Consider the following 22,098-nt stretch of genomic DNA (forward strand, 5'->3'; position numbering starts at 1 on the left):
CTATCCAGTCTCCTCTTGAAGATTTCCAGGGAAGGTGAGAGCACCACCTCTCTGGGAAGCCTGTTCCAGGCTCTGGCCACCCTTACCGTGAAGTAGTTCTTCCTAATATCTAACCTAAACATGAGTTTTATCATCACTCTGACTCTCTCTCTCTAACTATAAACCAAGTTGTCTTAATGTCTTCCCTCTTCCTCCTGCAGATCATTCTTAAGATCCACCTTTCCTTCCCATCAAGGTAGTTTAATCTCTTGTGCATTTCTTCATATTTTACATTTCAGTGAAATCTCTTCTTCCCTGGCATTGACATATTCCACATTGTTCCACTTAGATCTATCCGTTCTATCCTCTTTGAGGCATGCTACTTATCAATCACATTACCCTTTCTTTTGATCCCTTCATATCTCTCCCTTCATCACTGTATCATGTGCAAAATACTTTCACTGTCCAACCCATCATTCCTAACCCAAATTTGAGATTCCAAATGTCTCTATTCCACAGATACTACCCATCTTCATTGCTCATTCTTAAATTTTTCCAAGAAGCATTGTGGTTTCTCCAATGCCACCCTTGATGCACAAAAGCATCTCATAAGTACTCGTAAAGCTGTTGTACACAACCTAACTAGACTCAGGGCACCCCTCAGCAAATGTCAGCTCTTAGTTTTCACTCATTTTTTGACTATGGAAAAATAGAACATTTTTTTCTGTAGCAAAGAATTGAGGTTTACTTTGTGAAACATGTTTGGCATGCCTAACAATGCTAACATAGCATGGCACCCTGTGGCACCTTCAAAAGGATCTCAAGCCATCATAGTGCACTGTGGCACCCTCATAGAGGAATATCACTGCTATGAAGTCTCACCTCTCTAGCTTCTTCAAACCTTCTTAACAATGCTTAGAGAGTTCATGTTTTTTGTGACAACTAGCACCAACTCATGTTTCCCTTTGTTCCTATTTTTTTTTCCACTAATCTACAGCACTGGTCTGCAAACTGTGGCCCGACCCCATGCACCTTTATAGTGTTTTCAATTAAAAAGTTGGTAACAGTAACTTGGGCTAGGGACAGGCATTCAAAAAGCTTGAGCCTGAACTGATTCAATCTTTGCAAGTTAGTCTAACCTGACTAGGCTGAATCAGTTTGTAACCCAGACAGACATCCCAGAAATGCAGGGGCATGCCTACAGTGGCTCAGGCTAGAAGCAGGGTGGGGGTGCTACAGCAGGCCTCCCTTTGCTTCCACTGAGCAAAACTAAGGGGGATGTGGCCAAATCCTGGCAGGAGAATCTGATTATTCCTCCCCTCCCCCCACTCCTGAACTGCCCAGCAGGGAATGTTTATCACCATTAACTCAGTGTTCATCAGCTCATTAGGAAAACAAAGCCTCTCTCCATTAACTAATGGAGCTCTTCTTAAACAGCTCTTCCAAGGAAGGACATTAAGCTACCTGTTGATTAGCTCCAAAAAGCCTGTCTGCCTCTGTCCTCTCCCACAGCGCAGACCCTAGCCAATGTGTGGTCTGCCAGCTAATGCTCAGGTGTCTGTGTAAGGCAGAGGGGAGGGGGGAATAATCCCTGCTTAGAAGGGATTAGCCAGGCAGACACTCTGTGCCTGCAAGTCTGTGCCAGAGCTCCAGCCAGGGAGCAGAGGGGGGGCCAACCCTGCAGAGAAAGTCCCACCCAGCCCAGAAAGCATGCCGGGATGCTGGGGGTGTCTGACTTGTATTAAACCAGCAAGGGGTCTGGGTTGCGGTTTGAGCCAAATCAGTTAAGTCTGATACTACATTGAATCAGGGTTATCTCAAACCGGTTTCAGCCATTTTCAAACTGGTTTATTTACACTGAACATGTGTTCTGTTACAGGTTTAAACCAGTTTGTGATCTCTTAAACCAGTTTGTGTAATGTCTGTCCCTAGCCTTGCAGTCCAAAGGAAATTGAGGTTTAAAAGTGGTTCATTGTTCCAAACGATTTTTGGAACGTTAGGCTACCACCTCACGCTTATTGTAAGCTCTTCAAGGCATGGACTCTCCCCGTTACCCATTTAAATCATATGTTATATAAGGGAACTCTCCTCTCAACAGAACCCCAATATGAGCAATGCATCCAAGAGAACATAAAAATGCAAAAGCATTGTTTAAAAAAAATAAGTTTACCAGTTATTTTTCCATCTTTTATTTAGCAACCATATCCAAGCCAGTGCTATATCTTTTTCTTTGTACATTCTCCTTTCTTTAAGTATATTACTATGGCGTGTATATAATGCGATAACAACTACTATTGTATAACAGTTGCATCATTAAGGATACACCTCCTTTGAGTTTACCTTTTGGAGGCATGCTACTAAAGGAAAAATGCACAAAATACGCAAACCAAACTATATTCTATAAAGAGCAATCAGCAATTATGTATGGAGCATACATTCACAAGACACAAAACATCCATAGATCCATAGCATTCTATTCTTTCTTGGTCATCTAAGTGGTCATTTCTGGTACTTACATAACCAGGGGTATTCTGTTCTTGGGTGAATAGCCCTACACATTAGGTCTGTGCAAAGCAGCTAGTATTCACTTTGGATTTGACCAACAGTGATTCGATTCAGTGATTTGAATCACCATCCTGATTCAATTCGGCTGACTCCAATTCAGAGATCGGCCACTGCCGAACTGGCGAATCAACTGGCCCCATCCCCGCCCACTCTCCCAGCCTCATCAATGACTACACTGCCCAGGCCCAGTGTCCTGGCACTTTTTTAAAAAATTGTTTTTTAAGCCCCACACTCAGTGGCTCCTACCAGACAAGGGGGGGGGGGCAATCCCTGCTGCCCCCCAGTGCCCTGTGCTGCATGGGCATCTCTGCCATGAGCCCCCAAAGGCCCCAACAGCTGTTGCAGCAGCCAGTGAGTGCGGGGCTTTTTTTTAAAGCACCAGGACACTGGGGCCAGGTGAGGCAGCCATTGATGGATCTGGGAGAGCAGAGGTCCCCTCCCCACCATGGTCCCTCCTCCCCCACCCTCTACTTACCAGCATGGAGTCTGGGTCCGGCTCCCTGCGGCAGTGAGCAGGAACTGCCTGAATCGCCAAATCTTCTCCGAATCTTTTTCCAAATCAATTTGGTGCTTCTAATCAATTCGGAACTTTGTATTGTTTTCCTGATTCAATTCAGATTCAGAGATTCAACGGCCGAATCAGACATATTCTCCTCCGAATCGAATCAGCAACCAAAGCTTCGCACAGCCCTATTATGCATGTACATGACTGCATAATCAGGCTGACAAACCATGCACAGGAGCAGCCATAGTCCTTACACCTGTCCCTTTTAGACATGCAACATATTTAGATATCTGAAAATGCAGTAGTCCAGAAATGACAACTACTGGACTTGGACTTATGAATGGAAAAAGACTGTATACATGTCTCTCTCTCTCTCTTCTGTCCACACAGCTCAGTGGTAAGGGTACTCACCTCACATGCTGGAGGTCCTCCTCTCCTAAAGGAGTTTTGAAACAGGGCTTCTTTCACTTCCCAGAACAGCACTCTTCCCATCCCACCACAGGTCAGGCATTACTCCCCTCTCTGGCATTCCTTATGAAGCTGAACCACTAATAGTCCTTGGAAGAAAAGATGGCAAACAATGCAAGAAGGAAACTTGCCCCAGCCAGAAGTCAGGACCTTCTGCCTTCCTGGCTATCACCCCACTTCACTGAACCACTCTGATTTATTTGCTTCCTCCTGGACCCACATGCCTTCCTGCAGACCTCCTCTCCTGCCAAGAGCACCAGATTCAAAAAGAGGACTAGAGAAGTTGCTAGATAACGGCTGACCTGCAGTGGGGTGGTTAACACACTGGACTGTAAAGTCAGACGTATCCAGAATCAAACTCTATTTGAGTGAAAGCAACAGAACAAGAAGCAATGGTCTCAAGTTGCAGCAAGGGAAGTTTAGGTTAGATATCAGAAAAAATTTTCTTACTAGGAGGGTATAAAACACTGGAACAGGTTAACCAGAGAGGTGGTGGAATCTCCATTCTTGGAGGTTTTTAAGACCTGGCTAGACAAATCTTTGGCTGGGATGATCTACGCAGGAATAGTCTTGCTTTGAGCAGGGGGTTAGACTAGACGACCTCCTGAGATCCCCTTCCAATCCTAATTTTCTATGATTCTATGATCCAGGACCTCTAGATTCCCAGGAGAATGCCTTATCCACCAAGCTCTTTGGGGGGAAAAGATGGAAAGAACTAATTGCTTCAGTCTGTGAATATATGAAGTCCCTCACATGTGCAGAGCTATGTGCCCAGGAATAGAATATTACGGGACATGCAAGTCCTGAAAGTGCCCTGTAGACACCTGAAAACTGACCACTTAAATCAAGAAAGAACAGAATGCCACCCATAGTCTACAAATGATCTAAGAAATACCAACTGGGCCATATAAGCAAGAGTTTATTCATTATTTCAAAAGACGACAGAAGAATCTTTGTTAATGATCATGCCAAAGTTCACAAGCTCAAGAGGAATATTAAAATTCAATGCCAGGTAGGACTGAAATCAAATTATATTAAAGCAAAGTTGGAATACCATTATTATTACTCCTTCTACTGATTTGAGACATTTCTACTTTATCACAACCTTAGCCAGGTTTTTTGTCAAACAAAAATCAAGATGGAAGGACCAGTAGGACTTTTTCTTGAAATATAACCCTGGAATACAATCATGAATTCTGGATTCTTCCTGTCACTCTACATTTCTTAAAGGTAAGATTCAGATAGCATGAAATGAAAAGCATGGCCATACACATAGCTAAGGTACAAAAGAAGAATGGTAGCATATGCATCCAGTCACCTAGTACAAATATTATTTTTTTCCCCAGAACTGCTGGGTTTTGAAGATATTTTCTGGATCACTGTTTCTCCAGTCATATCATACTGTGTGTCATTTTCTTTATTATTTGTACAATTATGCTTCTAACTGCTGCAGCTAAATTTAGATGAGATTTGACAGTCGAAACACTGAGAAACAAGACACTTCTAGTGTGCCTTTCATAACATTTCGCCCAAGCATTTGTTAGCTACAATTATGACTCCTTCTGCTACAATGATTTACCAACCTTGCTAAAAGAGAGACCTCCTGAGACAGTTAAAAGCATCAAAGCTGATGTCCTGTTAGGTAAGAGAGATGACAGCTGCATTATCAAAAACACGCACTCCAACCTTCATCAAAAGGTTTGTTCACCCACACTTTTCTTCACCCTGTTTAAAGTTTTACTTCAGAGAATCTCTTTCCTCAGAAGTTTTTCTTTTCAGAACAGCTACCTCCCCCCTGAAAAGGGATACTGGAAAAGTGGCTGCCCATCTTCTGCACAGTTTTGTATTGCCATACTGAAGAAAATGTACATTTTTTTCAAATGCATTCAATTAACCATTGGCCCAATCCTTCTCTCACTAAGGTCAATAGGAGTTTTAGCCTTACTGTCAACAACAGCAGTTTGGCTATTGCAGCATTATGCAGAAAATCCCACATACAAACTCAGAAAAACCACAATTTAAATTTTAATGAAAGTCCTTGCCTCCTACTTAAGGAATACACTGCACGCCCACAAACCAGTATGTACCCATACACAAAGTACAGTAGTTACTTGAGAGGTTGTATATGATGCATTCAGCAGAGTTTTTTTCTTTAATTCCTAGTTTACCTGAGTAGCAATATAAAACCTCAAAATGAAAAGATCATGAGAACATAGTGGAATAGTACAATGCATGTCTACATTTGCAATATGTCACTGTATAAAAGTATAACCCTCTTTGATGAGGATCAACCTGGAAACCTCCAGAGTTAAAAACATGAGCAACTACAGCTTGCACTGAATCGGGGGGGTCAAACGTATAATTCATGGATAATCTGGCCTGCAAAACTTCATCATCTCACCTTCAGGGCTTTTAGAGGAACCGGGAATTTAGGGACAGGGTGAGTAGGGGCAAAGCCTGCTGCTGAAATGTGGGGCACAGAGCTCCATTGGGGATATGTGTCAGCAGCTGGGAGCAGGGAAGGAAAAAACATCTGCCATTTCTGCCACTCACCCCACCACCACCACCACGTTCACATCTGGCCTGCAAGGAGCCCCACAGTACAGATCCAGGTCAGGGAGACATTTGACACCCCTGCACTATGAAGTCATGGCTATGAAGCTTAGGTCTATAACAACTCATATCCTCTGAAGACTGTCATGTGGAAAACCTTTAACAGGTAAGACACAAGACAGTATATTCTTCCCCTGCTCAAAAGAAGCTTTCCCCAAGCATTAGATTTCCACACTAATCTAAATCCTAGATAAGCTCCTACTTATGTAACATCCATACTTTTTGGCCAATATGCAGGGACCTCCAAAGCTACTGTAACTTAAGATGCCTAGTTCAGGCTAGTGACTAGGTCTATAATAATTCATATCATCTGTGGATGCACATGGGACCTGTAACACCCTTACCACTAAGTAATATAAGCGCAAAGAAATCTAATCCAATATGTTTAATAGTTTAGTGTTGCTGAACTAAGCAGTTTGAGCTGACATGTATTAGGATTTCCTTAGTTAGAAGGGAGGGATTTTTTTTTAATCCAGCAGAGCAATATAAATATTCAAAATATAGTACTTTTAAGACTGGACACAGTAGTCCTGATCACAGCTGCATCTGCTGTATAATTTTGAAATTGATGAGATTATGGTATAGAGTTCCTAAAGCATAAAAGTATTTCATCTTTAAAAGGCAGGTCTATTTAACATCTTGAAAAGAGAAGAAACTGAACGTGATTTAAGATTAGATGTATATGTTAAAAATAGGAAAGTTCACTTTGAAAATAGAATTTAATACATGTAAAGAGTTAAAATGCTGAAATTATATGGCAGTATAATGTATACTTTGTATTTAATATGGCATGCAAAAAGCTTTGGATTGTCATCTACTAAGAGAAATTTCTAAACACAGGCATACAAAAAAAAAAGGGCTACAATCCAAGTAAGTTGCAGAACTTCTATGTTCTTTTTGTTATTATTTATAGTTCAAGATATGCAACTGTACCCTGTCCTTAGTAATTTTTTCACTGTTTCTGTGTGCCAGCAACTATAGCACATACACAAATGACAGCCTATGGCTATTTAGTTATGTTGCAGACCACAGTGTGGTGTTTGACAATGATACATGTTACATAGTGCAAAGAGGGCAAGTATTTCTCCTGGCCAAGGTTCTTCGAGTGAGAAAGCAAGCAGAATTGCAAGATGGGTTAGGGACCAGCAAATGCAGAAGGGAAGTGAAAGTACGCCACCACAGATAAAGTGTTATAGACTTATACTTACACCCAAGTCAGTGACCTATATCTGGATTAGTAAAAACTTTCCACACTATTACTTCTAGCTAGTATTGTGACATTGAAAGCAAGGTGACAGGAGTAACACTAAACTTTATAGAAGTTCTTCCAGCAGATAAAACAGCAATGAGACTTAAAACTTAAAAATCTACCTCATGCAGTGATTTGAGGTGCGGACTTCAAGCTGCTGCCATAAGCAGTGCAAATAAAGGTTAGAAATTATTTTAACCCTAAAAATATTCCTTTCTAAATCATACAAAATCTATTATATCATCAGCTGGGACTACAAGTGAAAATACATGCAAGAACTAATCAAAAACTAAAACATTAACTTTGGCAACAATAAACATGATAAGTAAGACATCAAATCACAGAGAGATAATATGAAAGAGGCATGTTTGTGCTTGCAGAAGTGCTGGACATGCATAGGGATTTCAGAAAAAGAAAAATGCAAATGGAGATCATGTCTGGGCAACACACTAAAGTTTGTTTATGCTGTTCAAACTTTCTAACTTTAAAAACATATCATGTAAAAACTTGCTGAACTAACCTACAGTGAACATGTCCTGTTCATGGCTGTATGTCACATGTGGAAAGTAATATTACTATGCACAGAGGTAGAGAGCAACAAGTCACCTGAAGAAAAAGACACTAATTTACAATTAAAAAAGACAGTCTGAATTCTTACAAATGTAGTACCATAGAAAAAAAACAAAGCTCATATAACTACTCCAACAGAAGCTTGAAACTCAAGAAATATACCTATAAAATTAAAGTTTTATGATGAAGCTGTAGAAAATATTTTATCAGACAATTTAAGGGAAGATGCAATGCCATTCCAAATAAAGTAGTCACATACAGTATATATAGGACATTCAGGATAGAATCTGAATCAGAAGCCACGCTCAGAGTAGCACGACTCAAGGCCTAAATCAGACTACTAAAAAGAGAAATTTTCACTGAGCTCAACCAAGTTCATTATTTTCTAAAAATGCTCATTAGAGTTTAAGGCCCTCACTTCCAAAGGATTAATTATTAATTAAACACCCAGGATACTGCAAAAGAGTTTAACCAGTGCAATTGCAGTTCCACCTGTTGAAATGCTCAGCATACAAGGGTTCGCAACCCTTCAATCAGAGGAAACATGGCCAGCACACTCGATTTCCAGCTTTGGCTGCAGTGGTAGGTCTGCTGCCCCAGGATCCCTGTGGTCAACACCGTCTCCCCACTGCCATGGCTGGAGTCCCAGTACTGGCCACCATGGCAGGGGCACAGCCCCAGCTCCCTATGACCGAAGCCCTCCTACCACAGCCAAAGCTTCAGCTTCAAAAGACAGCAGACCCACTTTGGATCTTCTGTCATACAGCCTGGCAGCTACAAGGGAGGGAAGGGGAGTCATCAGGAAGGGATGCCCAGCCCTGACCTATACTCTGAGTTGCTGTCAGCTGTTTCCAGGTAGGCAGTGGAGTCTAGCAAGCACTCTGGGATGCAATCTCTGGGGCTGGGTGTTACCAGCAGTGCAGGCCATCTGCAGCACACCCAGCCAGCCCACTGCATGCTTGTCCAGCTTTCAACTAATGGGATTTCAAACAGCTTAAACCAAGTTGCTAAAGCTTCAAACATTTGAAGCCTGCACATACCCCCAAATATCTTCAGGGAACATGGACAGTTCTGAGAGACAACATACGTACAGACGTTGCAGATATGACATCACATTTTCTGATAGACTCAAAGTTGCAATCAGCTATTAAAAAATGATGGGTACGTTAGCTAAAGTGAACACAACTACACTTTAAATTAACAATCACAGGAAAAAAATATATTTGAATCTTCCAGATCTTAATAAGGCCATAAACATACACTATAACCAGTTCCAACACCAATATATTCAATGTCAGCTAGGCAACAAAAAAAAAAAAAAAAAAAAATCACATAGCTAGAGGGGGCTCACAGTATTAAACACAGAAAGCAACTTAATAAAATAAACATAGATGTGATAATACTACTTAAAAACTATGTCTAGATCTTATTATCCATTATAGACCTTTATGGTTCACCATAATTTTCATCAAAACATTGCATTTCTTACCAAACTCTATATTTACACTGTTAACTTTCCCCGTAGCATTTGCCCAAAGAAACTGTATACATTGAAAAACAGATTGCAGTAATTAAAAAAAAGATTTAACAAAATAGCTTAATGTATAAGAAATCAATAACAATCACAAAACAAAACTTGTCACCTTGTTTAAACCATTGCATTTTCCCCTACCCACACTGGGGTTTTTTTGGCATTCAGTAAGTATTTTTCCCTCCTTACCCCATTTTGTCCTAGTTTTTTTTTTTTTTTTTTTTTTATTGCTTTTCAGCGCATTGTCGTTTCACAAATAGTTTCCTTCCTATGATACAGCAACCACCTTCTCATACAGTTCTGCAAGGGGGTTTCTAACAAATGTCTAACATGAGAGCTTTAGAGTCTATGATGTTGTTAATAAAATCTAATACCTTATTTGTCTTTACTTGTTTGACTTTGTCCTTGTTCCATGATTTTTCCACATTAATCCCCAGATCTTTTTCCATCTGCTGAACAATGGGTTCTTCATTCCCAGAGTACTCTTAATTATCATAAACTTCTCTATGTTTTGTACTTTATCACCGGGTCTCCTATATAATCTAAGTCATTCCGAATCCACCTGAATTAAGCCTCATTATATACTCTATCATACAGAAAATATGGGCTAAATTATCTGAATTCCTCCCTCATAGACCTCTTTAATATTAGGGATGTGGGACTTCCAGGGATGTCAATGGAGTTTAAGTACTGCATATGAAACAATCACAAAACGTATAACAGGAATCTGTGTATAGCTCTGAGACACTGCTCTCAAATTTACTTAGGTTTAAATCATTATTTATAAATTAACAGAGTTCCTAAAACCACTACTTTGAAACCCCTTTCAAACCAGTTGTCTCACTGGTTTTGCTGCTAGATCAGTTCTCAGTGCAAAACATTACATTTATGGCTTCTTCCATGGCACTTCACTCTGCAGCCTTTAGACTCCAATGTGGAACTTGATCAAAGGCTTTTAGAAGATATGAATATTCTATATCCACAATATTTGCCTTACCCAGCACAATAGTACCCAAACAACACATCACTTATCCAACAATTGCCCATTCCTAATCCAATCTGACTTCCTTTAGTCAAAACTTTTTCAAGTGTCCATTCACCATATCTCATTGGATACTGTCTGAGCTCTTTCCAAAAAGGGTGTCTCTTTCTTAAAAAGCTTTAAGAGCTTTTTCACAAAGATCTCTTGATCTTTCTATTTGGAAAATATCAAGCATGACTAAGCTCCAGAAGTCACATTTGGAGCTAGTAAAATATTTTTAAAGAACCATTGAATAGAACCATAATTTCTGTGGTTTTTTTCCAAACCTACATGGGTCTTTTTATTTGTATACTTGAAATTGAGCTGACCTTTTTATAACGGTCTTATCTAGTAATGATATTTACAGGCAATAATATAATTATATTACCTATTGTAGCTCTACCTATACTCTTCCTACAATAATGATCCATAGCTTTGATTTGTCTGGTTCCTTTTCTGTACCAGCTAAGTAACTTATTGGGGTCCAAATGTAGTATTTGTCCCTTTTCTAAAATGTGCAGGCCAGTTTAAATTAGGTGTCACCTTTTTATTAGAAACAATATATCCTCTATCTCTCCCTATATAAAGGGCTTAGCCCGTCTCTCTGTCCATAATGCTGTTTAAGGACACCAGGAGCCCTGCACAGCAGGGCAGTCAGAGGGAGGTGCCAGCTGAGGAAAAGCGGGAGCTGGCTCCAGGCTACTGTGAGAAGACAATTACAGGCAATTTGTTAGTGTTTTTATAAGGCTGAAATGTGTTTCTGTATCTGGTGGGAAAACACCTCAAATCACAGAAAAGAAAGTTACCTCTCTTGTTTGTTCACAGGGGCACACAAGGAAACGACCAATTCTAAAAAAGACCCACATTGGGTAGGAAGTTCAAGGAAGTGTTTTTCTTTACCTACTGCTCAAGGTTTCCTGAGAAAGAGCCCTCTCGTAGTACAACTAACATATACATGTCTGTTTTTGTGTGCTGAGCTGAACATTTATGAGTTTTGGTCAGAGAAGCAAGTCCTTGAGTCCTTTTTTTATAAAGAAGAAATTCTCTCTCTACTAACTTCATTTCCTAACTCCTGCCCCCAGTATTCCTTTGATTACTGACACACTCTTGTTTGTTTTAGGATGGTTTATGAAGATGAGGAAGGAAGAAGAAGTCCCTTTCAAGTAAACAAACCCCATATGATCTCTGGGGTTGTTTGAAATGACAGCAGGAAAGGAGAAAGCACATTTTAATACTAAATTTTTCTTTAGATGAAAATCTCTACCCCACTTCCCCGGGTCAGAGTTAAGGATCATGGGCAAGTACACACCAGGACTATTTTTGACACAGCCAGCTAGGTGTCCCTGACCAAAGACAGCCAAGAAAGACAATAAACAAGTGAGTGCCTATAACTAAATGCATGCATCTCTCAACTCAGTGATAGGTAGTATGTCTGAGTATAGAAACTTTTAAAAATCTCCAGGTTCAGACTCCGACTGCTCAAGCAAAAATCTCAAAGGCATGTGTCATTAGCAGCTATTATTAACATACAAGTACATAGGTTCAACATTCTCGTTGCAAAACACCATTTCAATTATTTTATTTGCAATTCTCCATTATTAAAATGGCCTATTCTTTTAAATTACATTTTTATTGAAGAAATTCAGTAAAGGCAAAAAAAGTCAAGGCAAGGCAAGAAGTCAATCACAAGTCTATAGTATACTTAACCTCTCAAAAAAACTTATTAAGATGATCTACAAGACAAATTCTCTGTCAACTTTTTCAACTAAATAGCAGCAGCAGAGCAACAGCAATGTTAATTGTACCCACAGTAAGCCAATTCTGTGCCCGTATATTCTATTTACAGATTAAGTGATCCAACCTGAGTACAATAACCACACTAAAACACACAGGCCATGCATCCTGGCTACCCAAGTCACAATCGAACACCCTTCTACAGCTCATCATGTAATTGCATTGCGAGTTTGGGATGAGACATGACGTATGGTTCTTCTACTGACAACTCCTTTGCCTCTGGCTGTCAAGGGACCGGCTGATATTTTCTTGCATCACCAGTGACCATCTCATAAAAATCCATATTTTCATGTTGCAGAATTAAAAAATCTCTCTCAATCAGGGATTTAATGTTTGCAAACAGACAATGATATCTAAGTCTGTTAGCTGTAACATTATTTGTAATAAAAGATATGCATTTTCTCAATATCAAAGAAGTACAGCACAGCAGCACATTACCACCATGTATTAGAACCGAATGGAAACAAGTAGTTTCAGCTAACTTTTGTGTAAATTTTCTTTCACTAGTCTACATATCAAACCGTATGTTACAAAATAGGATTTTTTCCTTCAACTTTATTTAATGCTGCCAAAAGAATGGGGGTATATTAAAAAAAGAAACTTATACAGCTGTTTTCTACTTTGACACTTTGGGCAACTGTTTAGGCAAGTAGTTAGTTTTGTTACATATTATGCCTTTCCTTAGAACTTAGTCCCAAGACATTATATTGTGTCAAAGAACAAATCCTCTCTTTTACAATATTTGCTCAGTTTTTTTATCAAGTGAGCTACTCTAAAAAGTCAAGTGTTGACACATTCAGTAGTTGATTCTCACTCCTTTCCAACTAGAACATAAGTTGAATGATAGAGCTCCACTTCAACCATAAAACAAATAACCCCATACGGACAGGCTTGAAGATTTTCCCAGTACTAGTTTTAATAAAGAAAAAAAAAAAAAAGGAAACTTACCAAGTCATAAAAAGGTTATTAACTGTTAATGTAACTATGTCCTCTTACAAAGCAAAACTACCCAAGCCATTGCATTTTGAATACTGTCATTACTGGGGGAGAGTAGCTGCATGCACACATGTACATATGTAAGTAAACACATGGTTCAAACATCCACAGCTTTTATAGGTCTGATCCTACAGACATATGTTAAACTTCACAGGCTCCAACAGATCTAATCGACTTCAGTAGTACTACTCACAGTGTACAAAGTTAAGTATTTCATCTTTGCCATAACATAACCAAATACCCTAATTCTGCAGAAAGATGCAGGCAAATAAACCCCATTTTGTAGTGAAATCTTCACTGATTTCATACAGGCTCAAGGATATCTACACATACAGCCTAACCTATAAACACACACCCAGTAATCCTATACCTTCTGTGAGTTTACGAGCACCACAAAGGAGGTACAACTGCTTTTGACAGACTAGCATGGTACCAATTGTCTAGTACAGACAGACAGCTGTCTATGTCTTTATGACACCGATTCGGAATAGTTGCATAAAAGACAGGACTTTCCTGGGAGGTAGCATGTACCTATTCAGTGAGCACAAAAGAACTTAAAACTATCTGATGTTTCCATACTGTAGTCAGTCCTGTATAATTTCCTCCTTAACCCTGACAAACATATTAATGTTTTCTATATTATCAGAAGTAAAGAAATACCTTCAAAAGAGCTGCAGCAATGTGTTCTTCTAAATATAACAGGCGTGTTGTAAGGTAACAAGAAAACATGCTCTTGATGCAACAACCTGTTTGCAAGCTTTGGAACATTAGAGAACAACATTATAAATACTCAGAAAACAGAGGAGTAAGTGGACACTTACTCCAGTTATGCTTATAGGAAGTTGAATAGTTTCTTGCTTGATTAACTCCACCATAGCTTCTTAGTTATTTTCTAAAACATGAAAAGAATCTAAGAATGCTTGTGTAATCAACTTCAAAAGACAGTAACTGTAATCACTGCTTCTAGGTACTTTTAACATGTATACTTAGCACTGCCATGAGCTGCTTTATTATTTATATACTTATTCATATTTATAGTCTTCTTATTATTTTTTTTAAATTAGCCCTAGACACTGAAGACTAAGCAGTGACAGTGCAGTGCTCCTTGATGCTCACACAGCCCTTTAAAAAAAATAAATTAAGGCCTCAATTCTGCAAATATTAACATAGTATAATTTTACTCATGCAAGTTGTAACGTTGTGTTGAATTACTTGTGCAGGTAAAGCAATGTGCATGTAGGTACTTGATGGTTTAAACCCAAGGGAAAATTCCCAGTAGATGCATGCCACCATCTAAAACTTAAAACTAAACTCCTTGAATTTTTGCCCTTCCATAAGACACCCTCTCCCAGAAAAGGCTGTAGGAAACAAGGAAGTTTTGCAGTATCCCCTGAAGAGCAACAAACTCAGGCTCTGATTGACTTTGGGAAGAAGAGCACTACATTGAAAGACACCACCTTTAAAAGACACCTCAGTTTCTGTTTCTTTTTTTCAAAGAAAGACATAGTAACTGTATCAAATAAAGCAACTGTTCAAGATTGTTATGCCTACACTGGCTAAACCTAGCATCTTACACTCTGTCATGATATCCAATTTCTTTAAATTAGTAAATTCTCTTTAGGCAACATAATATGGTTGTGAAATAATTTAAAAGAACGCAGCCTAGAATACTACAAACATGAAATAAACACTAAGTGCACACAACTGAACAACAGCTGCAGTGATCTGAGCTCACTTCTATTACACCCAGTGCAATAAGTTATGAAGGGTCGAGAAGAAAACAGCTCTGCATGTCTGGCTTCTATATGAAAAGCAATCTGCTTCTGTCTAGCTTTGAAAATAAACATTGGATGGCTAAACAAAAGGATGTGTTTACTTAATTAAATACACGTGCACACTGAAGCAAATAACTGCTCCTTAAAAGGTAAAACCAGTACACAATTTAGACCCCAAAAACTTGCTGTTCAAACTATTTAGAAGGCACGTCTGGCGCTTGAAAAACAAGATGGGGATAGTCTGCCACATTTCAAGAAACTTTGTATGACTGGCCCTATACCAAGATTTCAAGTGATACCATCAAGGTTTAAAAAAACAACAACCACCACCACCAAAAAACACTTGCCTGAAATTCTTTCCCCTTTTTAAAGCGAAAATAATAACAATAACAAAGAAAAGATTGCTCTTTATTTACTGCAGGCATTTGACAGCACTTTGTGCCCAGCCCTTCTCACTGTTTCCCCTTTGGGTTTACTGTTAGCCCTTTGTGTAAGAGAAAAATATTGGTTTAGAAGAAATCAGGCGTGCCAGGTAAAACAGAGAAGTTGACAACAAGGAAGTGCCTTTCCGTCAGGTCAGATGAGGTGCTTGCGACTGACTTTTAACTTTGAAAACAGAGTAGAGTGGAGCCCATGCTACAAGCCCCGGGGCCTCACCCGTCCCCAGGCAGCGAGTATCACCTGGAGGAAGCTCCTGGCTGTTCCTGGAACCAAAAATTCCCAGCTGAAATCTACCCCTGACCTTGCCTATGGGATGGTTTCACACCCACAGCCCTCATAAAGGGGTGAGATTCAGTTAGGTTCATTATGCAAGAAGGTCACCTGCCAGATCCCAAGGCTGAAACTCAGCACCAGCCCCCTCCCCGGGGTACCTCGCATCCCTGTGTCCCGCACCACCTGCCCTTTAGCACCCGGCTCCATTTGTCCACAAGACGCCCTGCATGCGGCGGGCTGCCCAAGTGGGATCCTGTTACCTCGCAGCCCCGCGGCTCCCGCCGCCCCGCTAGGAAGTGAACGCGGAGCCCGCCGGGTCCCCGCGCCCCGGAGCTCGGGGAGGCACCTGATGCCCGGGCCGGGGAGGGCGGGGGCTCGCGCTCGCGCTTCCCCCCGGCCTCCAGGCTGCTCCAAAGCACAAAGTTTCCCCGGGCGGGGGCCGATGACAGCCGCCAGAGCGGACCTGTTCCCCGCACCCAGGTCTGGGCCGGCGCGGAGCGGAGCGGAGCAGAGGGGGCCCCGCCCGCCTCGAGCGGCTCCGCGGCCCTTCCCCGGGGAGCGCGGGACGGAGCCCCCGCCTTACCTTCTGGTCCACGATGGAGCAAGCCATTTCGCGGACGTGCGCCAGGCTGAGCTCCCCCGCGGAGTCCTGCAGCAGCAGCACCGGCTCCCGGCTCAGCCCGATCTGGAGGTGGAAGGAGACGCCGCCGCCGCCGGCCGCCGGGAGCAGCGGGCTGGGCGGGCGCAGGAGCGGAGGGGCGCTCATGGAGAACTGCCCGCGGGGCGCGGGGGCCGGCAGGGGACAGACACACACAGACACACACACAGCGCCGCCGTCACTGCTTTGCCGCGGGGCCCCCGGCCCTCCCCCCGCCGCCACGGCAAAAAGTTTCAGGGAAGTAGTTGTCGCCGCCGCAGCTCCCGGCCGAAAATGGCGGGGGGAGGAGGCGGAGGACGCCCGGGGAGGATGCAGACAGGAAAAGGCGGCGAGAGACGCGCGCACACACACCCGCGGGGGCGGGGTGGGGGTGGGGCGGGGGCGGGGGCGGGAGCCCGCGCAGCCACAGCCGCCGCCGCCGTGTCCCGAGGGCGCGGAGCGGCTCCCTCCGGGACCTGCCCTCCGCGGGGGGAGCGCGGGCAGCCCGCCGCATCCTCCCCGCCGCAGCCGGGCCGGTACCTTGAGCGCCGCTTTCATGCTGCCGCTGAGCCCGGCTCTGCCCTTGCCTGGCGCGGGCTCTGCTGGGCTGGGGAGCTGCGCTCGGCGGCAGGATCCGCCACCAAGTAGGAGCTGAAACCTGTCGCCAGCCTCCCGCACGCACACGCTGGAGCAGCGAGCGGGGCTGCCCCCCCCCCGGAGCCAGGCGCGCACTGGCGGGGGAGGGGAGCTGCTTCTTCCCTTCCCAGGCTCGGCGCTGCTGGGGGGCTCCTCTCCTCCTCCAGGAGGCAGCTGAAGCAAAGGAGCGAGGGATAAAGAGCAGACCTATGCCACCTGTTTCTTCCTTAAAATCCCTTCAATCTGAGGGATGCGCGGGGCCCATTAGGAAACTTAAAGACTTGGCAACTTCAAGGCACAAGGCAGGTCTCTTGGCACAAGCCTTCCGAGGCCAATGCCAGCGTCAGGATCTGGGTGGCAACATTTCCTAACCTCCGCTTGGAAATGGGCGCAGTCGGCGGAAGAACTGAACGGCGGGGAGCTTGGGTACCAAGAGAGAGGTTCTTGAATTATGCATCTGGCGCCTACGTGTCACAACCGCGGATGTACAAAATGCTTGCTGCCGGGTAAACAAAAAACCAGTATTGCTTTCTCCTAATGCTGTTCCAAGTCATTAGTCAAAAGTTGGAAGATCAATGACCTGTTCCATTGGCAGCAAATCTTATTTCAGAATATATATTTGCATAGGCATAGGTCTGCTAATGGGTTTCAGCAGCAAAGCTGAAGTAGAAGAAAGTGGTTGGAGATGTTCATTTACACTAAACTGTACACTAATAGTTGGTCAGGCATTTTCAAGCTTTGCAATGTTTACCCCCCCAAAAAAATCTTTCATTGATATTTTACAGCTCAAACATCATTCTGGTTTTCACTGGCTGTTACTGGACACACTACCTGTGTCTATATTGTTTCAAGAACTTTGTGTCATTTCTCTCCTATGGATGACAGGGAGGTGTGGGAACAAACACATGCTTCTGCTGCTTGTTCCATTTAAATGCTTTGAGGTAATCTTATTCTTCACCAGGTTTGCTTAGCTATTTACATTTCTATTTCTGATCTTGACAAAACCAGGCATAATCAAACTGTCAGCACCTCTGTCTGGCCCTCTCCTCTTAGTTTTACCTAGGTCACAAATGTCGTATTTGCACTTAAAAGGTTAAGTTTACATTTTAGTGTGTAGATGAACATCTCCAACCACTTTCACAGCTTTGCTGCTGAAACCAATTAGTGGGCCTATGCCATTATCTATGTCTATGTAAATATATATTCTGGAAGAAGACTTGGTGCCAATGGAACAGGTCATTGATATTCCAACTTCTGACATTACCTATTCTTGGTACAGCATTATGAGAAAGCAATACTGTTTTCTCACAGTATTTGCTATTTTGTTTCATTGTGTTTCTAATGAGTATTCCACCACTTGTGACAAAGAAGGGTATGTGTGTTCTCCTTAGAGCCAGCCGAGGTTAGCCAGAAGATGCAGGAAAACTACAGCTGTAGTTCTTTACTGCTTGGAAAGGCACCACCAGATCAACTGACAACTACTCTGAGTGATTGTTACCCAGTTTGATGGCATTGTCAGCCAGCTGCCTGTGATTTATCTATCTATAGTACTCTGATGAGCAGCCAGTAGGGCAGCAAAACAGCAAAAAGAGCCAAGATAATCAAATGTATCAATTTCAATATTTAATCTCCAATCCAAAACAAGCAAGATTGTCCCACAACCTGTTCAATCACCAGGTTCAATAAACAGAGGCATATATAAACAAGAACAACAAGCTTTAGTTTGTGGAGCTGTGGGCAGCCTTTGTAGACCCTGTCTGGCTCTAACTCACTACCAGCTTCTTAACTTGGAGGGCCATCTCCCAGTTACCAGCTTCCTTTAAGTTAGGGACCAATCTTATCGCTACAGCCTTCCTCTTAACAATAAATACAAAGTCATTTAAGATGAAAATCAATGAACTCCCATTCACAGAGGAGAGGTTACTAGTACATCACTCTGAAGTGAGTCTTTACCACTCACTTTATTATTCCTCCTTTTCTCTAGCCCCTTTAGCAAGTCTCTCTGAGTCTTTCAGGAAGTTTCACTTCCTTCTAGAACCCAGGAAGCATCAGATCCAGTTTCCAGTTTTGTTCAGATTTTCCTCCAACTCTTGATAGACTTACATCCTTATCCTGGAATCTGATTGACATGCACTTCTGGCAGCAGTGTGTCTGCACATAGCACAAAGTTCACTAGCTACAGTTGCTGAGGCTGATTTCCTCTTTCTATATGACAGTATGTGCAGTTGTGCCCACAGGTACATTTCTTTCCATAACGATATGCTTGCTGCTTGTGTTCTGGAACAGTTAGTGTCTTCCTAGAAAAATTTTCCAGATTTAGGCCATGACAGTCAAAATTATTACTAGCAGGCACAAATGTTATGTTGTCTTGTACTGTAAGCACACACTTAACTAGATGCAGTTTCTCTGAATCTACTAGACCTAAAATTGGTGTCACCTCCCAAGGTGTCGCAACGAATGGAGGTTTGTATACCCTTTTTATACTGGATGCTAACAATGCATCTCCTTTTCACTGGTATATCTGTTCCTAAACAGCCAGTTATTTTGGTGTTTGCTGGATTCACTTTTGGTTTCAATTTCAATTTTTTTTATTCATACTCTGGTAAAATATTAGCCTGAGTTCCAGGGTCCTATTTAAATAAAACTATTATTCTTTGCACTTCCGCTGCCAAAATCCAGTCTATCTCATTTATTTGGCTTGATTCAACTATATCTACATAAAATGCTTCTGGTATGCTCTTGAAGTTCTACCTGTGTGCACTTGAAGTTTTTGTGCTTGGGATCTGCAGCACCTAGAAAAATTGTTCTTCTTGTAATAGTCAAAGCAGAGCATTTCAAATGTAGAATAATGTTTGGGCCCACACTGCTTTCCTTACCTGGTGCACGTTACTCCTTGTAATGGCTCATCCTTAGCTTGCTCCTGCCAATGGAAAATTCCCATTTGTGAGGTGGCTTTTCTGGCCATGTGCTTTTTGTTCCACTATATGGACAACCCCTTTTCAGCTCTGAAGCCTAGGCCTTCACATTTACTGCTGCCCTCTTCATTTGGATAGCCCTTCTAGTTAAGCAGTGTATGCAATGCCACAAATAATCCTATCTCTATTCAGAAATTCTGTCAAGTTCCCACAAGCAGAGTTCTTAGTCTCTAGTTTGGTAACATACTGATGTATGCTTTCTCCTGTTTGCCTGCACATAAAAATTGAGTGCTTTTCAAGAGCACCATTCTTTTTTGATGTGTACTACACCTCAAATTTGGATAGTATTTTACTTAATTTCATATTTTGGCCTTTTTCAAAGACAATGGTATTACAAACAGCCAAGGCATCCTCCCCCACAATATGCAAGAAAAGAGATGATTTGACTTTGTCAATTTTCTCTTCTGCCCCTGTGGCTGGTATGAGCTACTTAAACCTTTGTCTGAACGCCCTCTAGCTATATTGCCTGACATCAGAAGGGCAGGTGGAGTTTGCAAATCTTCCACGCCCAACTGCCCTTTAACTTAACTATGCAGGAAAATCACTTACAGAGGGCCTTGCCCTTCCAGATGGCTGTGTTGCTCCACTTGCTCTCAGTTTCCAAATGATTTCCAGTTCTTCTCATTCTCCACTTTTGACACGATGTAGTGATCGCTGGGTTCAGTAAACACAAACACATGTAGATTAGAAGAACAATAAACTTATATTTGTGAAGCTGCATTAAACTTTTGCAGACCCTGTCCAGATCGAGTTCACTTAACTGAGGGACCAGCTCCCAATTACCAACTTCTTTTAAATTAGGGATGATTTTAAAAATTTTAACTTTTATCACTACACAACCTACCCTAATCTATATGGTCATAATGGATTGTGGAATGTAGTTTTTGGGATAATGAATTAAACATTTTACAGGGTGATGCCAGCGGTGAGCTGCTTCTCAGCATGCACTGCACACTTTCAGAGCAAATAAAACTATTCCAAAGGTTTGTTTTCAGTTCTGCAAACCCACAAGCATTGCCAACCCAGATCCATTTTTAGATGTGCATAAAGGGCTATTTTCATTAAAATATATAAATGTGTGCATTCAGTTAGCAGACATAATGCTGATCACAACTTTACAGTTAGTGTGGTGATGAGCAAGTCATGTTCAGAATTATATCAACAACTCACAGTTAGACCCTTGTTTCCAAACAGATTTAATAATATCGAATGATGTGATTCTAAATATAACTTGGCCATGCCTACAGTGACTGCAATATCAGAGGATACAAATGGCAGCTAGATGACTCTTCATAAATACTAATTAAATGCAATGAATAATTTAAATTCACACAGCTCAATAGAAAAAAAATCTGCAACAGGTTTATGCATATATCTGTCATATGATATATTTCCTTAATTGAACCAATAATTGTAGTTTATGAGCAGTAGCTGTTTGAAACTTAAATTAATCAAGAACTATATGAGTTCGATAAGTCAAGCTGTGAGTTGTCAGACTAGCAACATAGAATGGTTTGGAAAACTGTGTTCTTCCTACCACTGACCTACTGAACAACCAGGGGCACAGGCATAACAGTTCAGTCAGTCCCAAGGGATTAACTCAGAGACCTGTTGAACAACCATGGATAAGTCCATTCACTTCTTCATGCTGGTCTCTTCTATCCATCTTTGTATGTTTATCCATAAATTCTTTGGCATATGGATTGTTTTCATACCAGGCTTAGTAATGAAACCTGGGCATTCAGGAAGAACTATAAAACAGGTCATAATGATTGTCATTATATCACTGGGTCGGTCAAAAAAGTATAGAAAATTCTATACTTTTTTGACCAACCCAGTGATATAATGACAATCATTATGTATAGAAAATTCCCAAGAACATGCTGCAGCACAGGATTTATTATTACATGCATGTAAAATACATAGCAAAATATGTCTATATTTGGGTCTTTACTGTTCTGCATACAATTATCTATCATACATAATAATAATAATAAATTATATATAAGTGTATGCAGTACAGAAAGATCTAAATATAGACATATTTTGCTACATATTTTACATTTATGT

General features: G+C 41.5%; 1 protein-coding gene across 3 annotated transcripts in view; it reads right to left on the reverse strand.

Annotated features, from left to right (window-relative positions):
• The window catches only part of PRKD1 (protein kinase D1), a 276,582-nt gene extending 259,472 nt beyond the window's left edge, over positions 1-17,110 (reverse strand). For 2 of the 3 annotated variants that reach the window (XM_019551745.1, XM_019551743.1), the window contains exons 1-2: positions 16,958-17,110; positions 16,364-16,552 (exon numbers count right to left, since the gene is read on the reverse strand). In XM_019551745.1, coding sequence (XP_019407290.1) covers positions 16,364-16,552; positions 16,958-16,975 — 207 coding nt within the window. In that variant the 5' untranslated portion in view covers positions 16,976-17,110. Of the gene's footprint in view, positions 1-16,363; positions 16,632-16,957 lie in introns of those variants that run through there. The other variant, XM_019551744.1, reaches the window with a different exon arrangement.
• Positions 17,111-22,098: the final 4,988 nt, after the last annotated feature.

Source organism: Crocodylus porosus, unplaced genomic scaffold (genome assembly GCF_001723895.1).
Source record: "Crocodylus porosus isolate Cpor-Errol unplaced genomic scaffold, CroPor_comp1, whole genome shotgun sequence".
In the NCBI taxonomy this organism is placed as follows: domain Eukaryota; kingdom Metazoa; phylum Chordata; order Crocodylia; family Crocodylidae; genus Crocodylus; species Crocodylus porosus.